Source organism: Haemorhous mexicanus, chromosome 16 (genome assembly GCF_027477595.1).
Source record: "Haemorhous mexicanus isolate bHaeMex1 chromosome 16, bHaeMex1.pri, whole genome shotgun sequence".
Taxonomy (NCBI): domain Eukaryota; kingdom Metazoa; phylum Chordata; class Aves; order Passeriformes; family Fringillidae; genus Haemorhous; species Haemorhous mexicanus.
In genome coordinates, this window is record NC_082356.1 from 6,315,922 (window position 1) to 6,323,134 (window position 7,213).

Sequence of the window (7,213 nt, forward strand, 5' to 3'; positions counted from 1 at the left end):
TGAGCCTACTGCAGAGAGGGCAACAGCAATGCTTGGAAGAGATGCACCTTAGGGTCCAGGCATTCCTCACAGCTCAGGGTGAGGAAAGAAACTTCCCCCATGGTGCTCTGCAGCACTAAGTTAATTTGTCCCAGTTCTGTCCTCCCCATTGGCCTTTCCTACCCCTTTTACCCTCATATGTTCATGTTCTGGTGAGTTCTCCCTTCCCTCTCTTCCCATTACTTTATGTCCCCGCAATTCCACCCTAGCATTCCCTATTGGTCCTTTCCGTGTGTACTGCCCCTGAGCCCTGAGTCCCTTCCATGTGTACTGCCCCTAAACCCTTTAATCCCTGATGCTCGCCTCTACCCCTCTTTTCCTGTATTTATATCCTAAATCCTCCTTTATCTTTGTATTTAACGGCCAGATCCCTGGAGCCTTAGACCTTAATAAACCCTCGTTAGAACTCTGTGCCTGGACGTTACCGAGTCTCCACTGCCGAGCAGAAAACACTCTTCTGGGAAAAGTTGTGTCCACCACAACCACGGGAAGCAACAGTGCCCCTTGGGACCAAGAGGCCATTGTGACACTGTGGAACCAAGGAGAGCATTGCTGCCCTGCCAGACCTCATGGATCCAAGAAACCACTGTGACCCTGCAGGGCCTGGGGGGACCACAGCGCCATTGTGACACTGCAGGGCCCAAAAATCCAAGGGAATTTGAGACATCAAGGGGTCTCATGGAACCAAAGGGACATTGTGACACTTGGAGGCCTCATGGAATCGTGAAGACCATTGGGACACCCTGGGGCCTCAGGGAACCGTGGTGACACCAAGTTGTCTGGGAGTGTGGATCTGCTGGAGGGTAGGAGGGCTCTGCACAGGGCCTGGACAGGCTGGATCCAGGGCCCAAATCCAACAAGTTGAGGTTTAACAAGTCCAAGTGCCGAGTCCTGCACTTTGGCCACAACAACCCCTGCAGCGCTACAGGCTGGGGACAGAGTGGCTGGACAGCAGCCAGGCAGAAAGGGACCTGCAGGGACTGATGGACAGCAGGCTGGACATGAGCCAGCAGTGTGCCCAGGTGGCCAAGAAGGCCAAGGCTCCTGGCCTGGATCAGGAATGGTGTGGCCAGCAGGAGCAGGGCAGTGATTCTTCCCCTGTGCTCAGCACTGGCGGGGCAGCACCTCAAATGCTGTGTCCAGTTCTGGGCCCCCAATTTAGGAAGGACATGGGGAGGGGCTGGAGCATCTCCAGAGAAGGGCAACAAGGCTGGGGAGGGGTCTGGAACACAAGTCCTGTTCAGAGTGGCTGAGGGAGCTGGGGTTGTTTATCCTGGAGAAGAGGAGGCTCAGGGGAGACAAGGCGGTGTCAGGGCACAGGTTGGACTTGATGATCTCCATGGCCTGTTCCAACCTTGCTGATTCTGGGATTCTCTGAAACCAACCTTGGAGCAGTTGCAGGATGAGCCCTGGGCCTCCTCTTCAGAAGCTCCAGCAGCCCAGGTCTCTCAGCTTCTCCTGCCAGCCCCAAAGCCCATCCTGTCAGTCCTGCAGAGCCTCTGCAACTCCTCCTCATTGCCCAGAACAGGGAGCCCCAGAGCCAGACACAGCAGCCCAGATGTGCCCCCCTGGCCTGTGGTGCCTCTGGCAGGGGAGCAGCAGGAGGCACTGCAGGAGCCTGCAGAAAATTCCTGCAGCACTTATGGGATGATCCTGCTCCCCAAAGGACATTCCCATGGTGCCAAGTCAGGAACTGCAATGGGGAGTGGGGCCAGAGAGGGAAGGGCAAACAGGGATGGGCTTTTTGCAGGAGAGGGAACAGGGGTGGGCAATAGGAAGAAATCTGTATCAGGAAGAGTAAAGAAAGCAAAGGTGAAGCCAAGGAAATGCTCAGGGCAGTTTGGGGGTGGCTGCCAGGCAGCCCTGGCTCTGAGCAAAAGCGTCTGCAGTTGGACAGGAAGCTCCCAGCCCATGGGAAAGAACTTTCTGGCTGACTGCAGAGGCCAGGACAAAGCTGAGTGGTTTCCCTGCCATTCCCAGCCCTTGCTGGCCCCAGGGGCTGATGGCATTTGTGCTCCCTCAGGTTCATGTCCCCACACCAAGAGCATGGGGGTGCTCCCCCTGCTCTGTGCAATGCAAACAGGGGCTCCTGAGCCAGTGCTGCCGTGTCTGTGCCTGCAAGGATGGGGCACCTGTGTGAGCTGGGGGAGAGGCCAGGGCTGCAGAGGGGGGATGTTGTTGGCAGCTCCATGAGGACGCTCTGGGACGCTGCCCTGGGCTGTCCAGCGCACTGGGGATGGATCAGCCCCTGCTCTGCTGCTCCTTCCCATCTCCCCCAGGGCCCTTGCAGAGCACCAGCCATGCTGTTTGCCCCCAGCCTGCCCACGGCCACCCTGGGGCTGCTCACGGGGGTTTTCTGTGCTGAGCATTGGCCTGGGTGTGTTCTTGAGAGAGCCTGGGCAAGGAGCCTGGAGCCCCCAGGGCCTGGCCTGAGGTGTCAGCGCTGCCCCAGCAGTGCCCATGGCCTGTCCCTGCTGCAGCCCTGGCACTGCCACCCCCAGGGCTGTGCCCGGCCCCGAGAGCACTCAGGCCCTACAGCAACACCAGGGCCACCAGGGCAGCGGGGCAGGGCCACGGGAGCAGCACTGGCAACACCAAGTGCTGCTGCTGCTGGGCACAGCTGCTGGGCCAGCACTGATCTGCCCCCAGCTCTGCACAAAGACATTGCTGCTGCAGCTCCAGAGAAGGGAACACAAGGGCATCTCTGCAGAAAACTCTGCTGGGACATCATTTAGTTCCTTTAAAGCCACCAAGAGCACAGCCTCTTATTGACACAGTCTGTGGCCACAGGGAAGGTGGAGAGGAAAAAAATGGGAAATGGCACAAACAATGACATTTCTTTGTGGACTATATGAAAAAAGTAAAACTAAGAAAAAGAACCTCCAAAATGAAATCAACAAGAAGTATCAAAGATGACTTTTATTACAAGTGATTTGCAGACACTGACCAGTTCTTTAATGTTTCTGAAGCCATCCAGTCATCAGTCTCCACACTGCAGCCTTGAGCTCCTGGTTCCTCAGGCTGTAGATGAGGGGGTTCAGGGCTGGAGGCACCACTGAGTACAGAACTGACAGGGCCAGATCCAGGGATGGGGAGGACATGGAGGGTGGCTTCAGGTAGGCAAACATGACAGTAATGACAAAAAGGGAGACCACAGCCAAGTGAGGGAGGCAGGTGGAAAAGGCTTTGTGCTGTCCCTGCTCAGAGGGGATCCTCAGCACGGCCCTGAAGATCTGCACATAGGAGAAAACAATGAACACAAAACAACCAAGTACCAAACAGACACTAACTGTTAGGAGCCCATGTTCCCTGAGGTTGGATTTGGAGCAGGAGAGCTTGAGGATCTGGGGGATTTCACAGAAGAACTGGCCCAGGGCATTGCCATGGCACAGGGGCAGGGAAAATGTATTGGCTGTGTGCATCAGTGAACAGAGAAAGGCACTGGCCCAGGCAGCTGCTGCCATGTGGGCACAAGCTCTGCTGCCCAGGAGGGTCCCGTGGTGCAGGGGTTTGCAGATGGACACGTAGCGGTCGTAGCACATGATGGTCAGGAGGAAATACTCTGTTGAGATGAAGAACAGAAAGAAAAACAGCTGGGCAGCACATCCTTTGTAGGAGATGTTCCTGGTGTCCCAAAGGGAATTGTGCATGGCTTTGGGGACAGTGGTGCAGATGGAGCCCAGGTCAGTGAGGGCCAGGTTGAGCAGGAAGAAGAACATGGGCATGTGCAGGTGGTGGCCGCAGGCTACGGCGCTGATGATGAGGCCGTTGCCCAGGAGGGCAGCCAGGGAGATGCCCAGCAAGAGGCAGAAGTGCAGGAGCTGCAGCTGCCGCGTGTCTGCCAAGGCCAGCAGGAGGAAGTGGCTGATGGAGCTGCTGTTGGACATTTCTTCCCTCTGCCCATGGAGTCCTGGTCAAGGAGGACACAGTGACAAGTCAAGGCAGACTTTCCTGAGCAATGTCCAAGCCCTTTCTCCCAGCTCTGCTCCTGATGCTCTGTGCCACCCAATTTTCCTTTTCTCAGAGCCCTTCCTTCAGCCCTATTCCTGGAGCTCTGCTGGGATCTGGCCCTGTTCCTTTGATGAGCAGGGACTCTGCCCATGGACACCAAGGGTTCAGCTCTGCTCTGCAGCAGTGGGGGCATGGGAACGGGGTCAGGGGTCAGTCCTGGGCTTGGACTTCCTCAGCCCAAACTGCTCCTGAGGCAGAGGAGCTTGGCATCATCTCCTGTCCCAGGGCTAAGGAACAGTGACAGACAAAGGCAGTTTGAGAGGGTTTCCTGCTGTGCCCAGGGAGATGAGAGAGAACTGTGCAAAGCAAGAGCAGTGGCTGGAACTCAGTGAAGGGTGAGGGGAGCTGCTCTGTCACTGCATCTGTCCCCAGCTGCCCTTGCTGAGATCCAGGGCAGTCCCTGTGTTCCCCTGAAAATCAGCCTGGCACAGCTGAGAGCAGAGGAACCCACAGCAGATCAAACTGGCTCAGCCTTTCTCAGAGTGTCAGCCCCACTCTGGCCAAGGTTACTCCTGTCCCCCAGTGTCCTCTGGAGGCAGCTCACAGCTTGGATGGCATCCCAAGGACACGCCAAGGGTCCTGTCCATGGCACTGCTTGAGGAGAGTGGGCTCATTGCCAGCCTCCCAGGCTGCCCTGCCCAGAGCTCCCCGGGCACAGGGAGCTGGGACACCCCATTGCTGTGCTCAGCCTGCACAGGAGGAGCCCAAGGGCTGGACCTGACCCTGCAGCTGGAACTGCCATCCCAGAGAGCCCCTCTGCAATGCCAGGAACACCTGGGCAAGGCAAGGAGAGAGAGCCGGGCCTGAGGAAAAGCCTTTCCCTGCCCAGCCCTGCCCAGCCCTGCCAAGCAGCAGCAGGGCAGGACAGCGGCCCTCAGACCCTGGTTAGCAGGGAACGGCCGGGGAGATGCCCTTCATCTCTGGTGCTGTTCTGCTGGCCCAGGAGGGACTGAGGGCCCCGAGCTCTGGCCTGAGGGCTGTGCTGGCTGGGAGGGGACACAAGAGCTGTGCTGCTCAGGGCAGTGTCTGTCCTGCAGAGCAGGGCTGGCAGGTGCCACATCTGCCCTGCAGCAGGGCTTCCCTCAGCACTGCCTCCCTCCCTCCCTGCCCAGGGCTCTGCTGCTGGAGCTGTCCCAGCCCAAGCTGCTCCTGTGGCCCCGGGCTCCTTCCCTGCCAGAGCTGCCAGAGCTCAGCCCCTGGGCCAGCCCTGCCCTGCAGCTGCTCGGGGCTGCGGGGATTAAAGAACAGCTCCCCCAGCCTGGGCACCATGGAAAGGTGATGTAGAATGAATATGGAGGCTGGGGAGGTTGCAGGCACTTGCTGAGGTTCCCAGGAAAACTCTGTGATGGTTTAAGAGCCTCAGCCCCTGCTCTGCCCTGCACAGCTGAGTTTCCATTGCCACCCAGCTGAGCCAGGGAAAAGAGGGAGCACAGATTCAGGATAGCAAAGAGCCAAGCAGGAAACCCCTGTCCTGAATGAGCTCATGAAAAGTCTCCTCAGGAATGACCTGGGCATGAGCTGGAGCTCTGAGCAGCCCTGGCCCACACAGCACCCTCTCCCTCCACAGCAGCAGGACCTGCCCTGGCAGGAGTCCCTCCTTGCACCCGTAGCTCCCCTGCACCATCCATGGGGAGCTGCCAGGCAGGCTGAGAGCTGCCCCTGGCAGGTGGCACATGCCCTGGGCTGGCCAAGAACCCTCAGGGCTGCAGGACCTGCTCTGCAGGACAGCCCTGGGCAGCCCTGGCTGCAGCCCCAGCTTCACCCCCTGCAGCCGTCCCTGGCAGCAGGAGCCATCCTGCCCTGTCCCTCTGATGGTGCCCAGGGCAGCCCTGCTCTGCAGCACATCCTCCCCCAAAGCAGAAACAGCCGCAGAGCCATCCTTACAGTCATGTCAGTTGTGCCATCTCCACCTTTAGGAGAGCCCTGCAGCCAGAGGTTGTGGCAAAAACTGTGAAGGTTTCTCCATGAGTGAGTTCAGAATTGTCCTTCCAGCTGCTTTAAGCCTCCGTCTGCTTCACTGCTCTCAGAGACCTGCCGGCAGTGCCCTCAGCCCTTCTGGGCTGGGAGAAGAGCTGCTCCTCAGGAGAAATGTCTTTCTGAGCTCTGCTTGGTTTCCAGGAGCTCCTTCTGTGCCAGGAGCCCAGCCCAGCTCAGAAGCACAGACACAGCACAAGGACTTTAATGACCCTCTGGGGCTTTGGTGTTGTTTACATCAGACTCATTCCCAGAGAGTGTTCAAAAAACTTCTCAAGAACTAAAAATTAAATTTAAACTCCAAAGTTTCTTGAAGTTTTAATGGGTCCCACTGAGGGACACACCTGAGAGTTTTTCACCAGGTAGAGCAGAACACTGGAGGCAGTGATGACAGGTGGGGAAAAGCAAGGCAAAGGTGTCTCTGGTGCTGAGCAAACCTGGACGTCTTTCAGGAATGCAAAGGGCCAAGGCCTGAGCCCCAGCCCCTGGCCAGGCAGATCCTGTCCCTCTCTCCTTGCTCAGGGCTCTTCCCAGGATGGGCACTGGGATGTGGGGATGGGCAATGCCAAGGGCAGGACCATGGGGCAGCCCCTGCCAGGCTGCTGAGCAGGGACAAGGAGGCAATGAGGCCCCAGGGCTGCCAGGGTCACTTGTCCCCTCGTGGCCTCAGGCCCAGGGCCAGCAGCCACAGCCAAAGTGCTGCCCAAGTTGGCTCTGTCAGGGCCTTGCAGCTGCTGCCCATCCCTGTGCCCTGTGCAGCCCAGGCTGCCCTACGGTGTCCCTGCCCTGGCCTCTGTCCCTGCAGGCTGTGCTCATCCCCTGGCTGCCCCACCTGGCTGGCCCCTTCCTTTGCTGACAGCTCTGCCTCCTGCCTGCCTCTGCCTGCCCACACAAAGCCTTGGGCTGCTCCAGGCTCCTTCTGGGGTCGTGCTGCACCACAGCCCTGCCCTGGCAGGGAAATTCCTTTGTCCTGGTGCCCAGTCTGGGCTTCCCCAGCTGCCCTTGGCATTAATTCTTTCTCTCTCTGGCTGTTTTCCACTATGTCAAAAGGATCCACCATCTCTGAAATTGCTCTTTAATCACTCTCATGGCTCTGCTCCACCATCCTCAGTCTCCACCCCACTGAGCACAGAGCTCCTTTGCCCCTATACAGTGCTCATGTGCCTGAGGCCTCCAAATACCACCTTGG

General features: G+C 58.2%; 1 protein-coding gene and 1 long non-coding RNA gene across 2 annotated transcripts in view; one reads left to right on the plus strand and one right to left on the minus strand.

The window, feature by feature from the left end:
- LOC132334883 (uncharacterized) overlaps positions 1-450 on the plus strand; it is a 2,726-nt gene extending 2,276 nt beyond the window's left edge. Inside the window, exon 2 of the long non-coding RNA XR_009488528.1 lies at positions 407-450. This is a non-coding gene — a long non-coding RNA (uncharacterized LOC132334883). The remainder of the gene's footprint in view (positions 1-406) is intronic.
- A 2,539-nt stretch (positions 451-2,989) lies between these two features.
- On the minus strand, positions 2,990-6,600 carry LOC132334757 (olfactory receptor 14A16-like). The gene is made up of 2 exons (XM_059860871.1): positions 5,935-6,600; positions 2,990-3,949 (listed from the first exon to the last, which is right to left on the minus strand). The coding sequence occupies exon 2, from the start codon at positions 3,924-3,926 to the stop codon at positions 2,994-2,996; it is 933 nt and encodes a 310-aa protein (XP_059716854.1). The 5' UTR covers positions 3,927-3,949; positions 5,935-6,600; the 3' UTR covers positions 2,990-2,993.
- Between the last annotated feature and the right edge of the window lie 613 nt (positions 6,601-7,213).

Coding starts and splice junctions, on each gene's coding strand:
- LOC132334757 (XM_059860871.1), bottom strand. CDS start 3,926: ATGTCCAACAGCAGCTCCATCAGCCACTTCCTCCTGCTGGCCTTGGCA.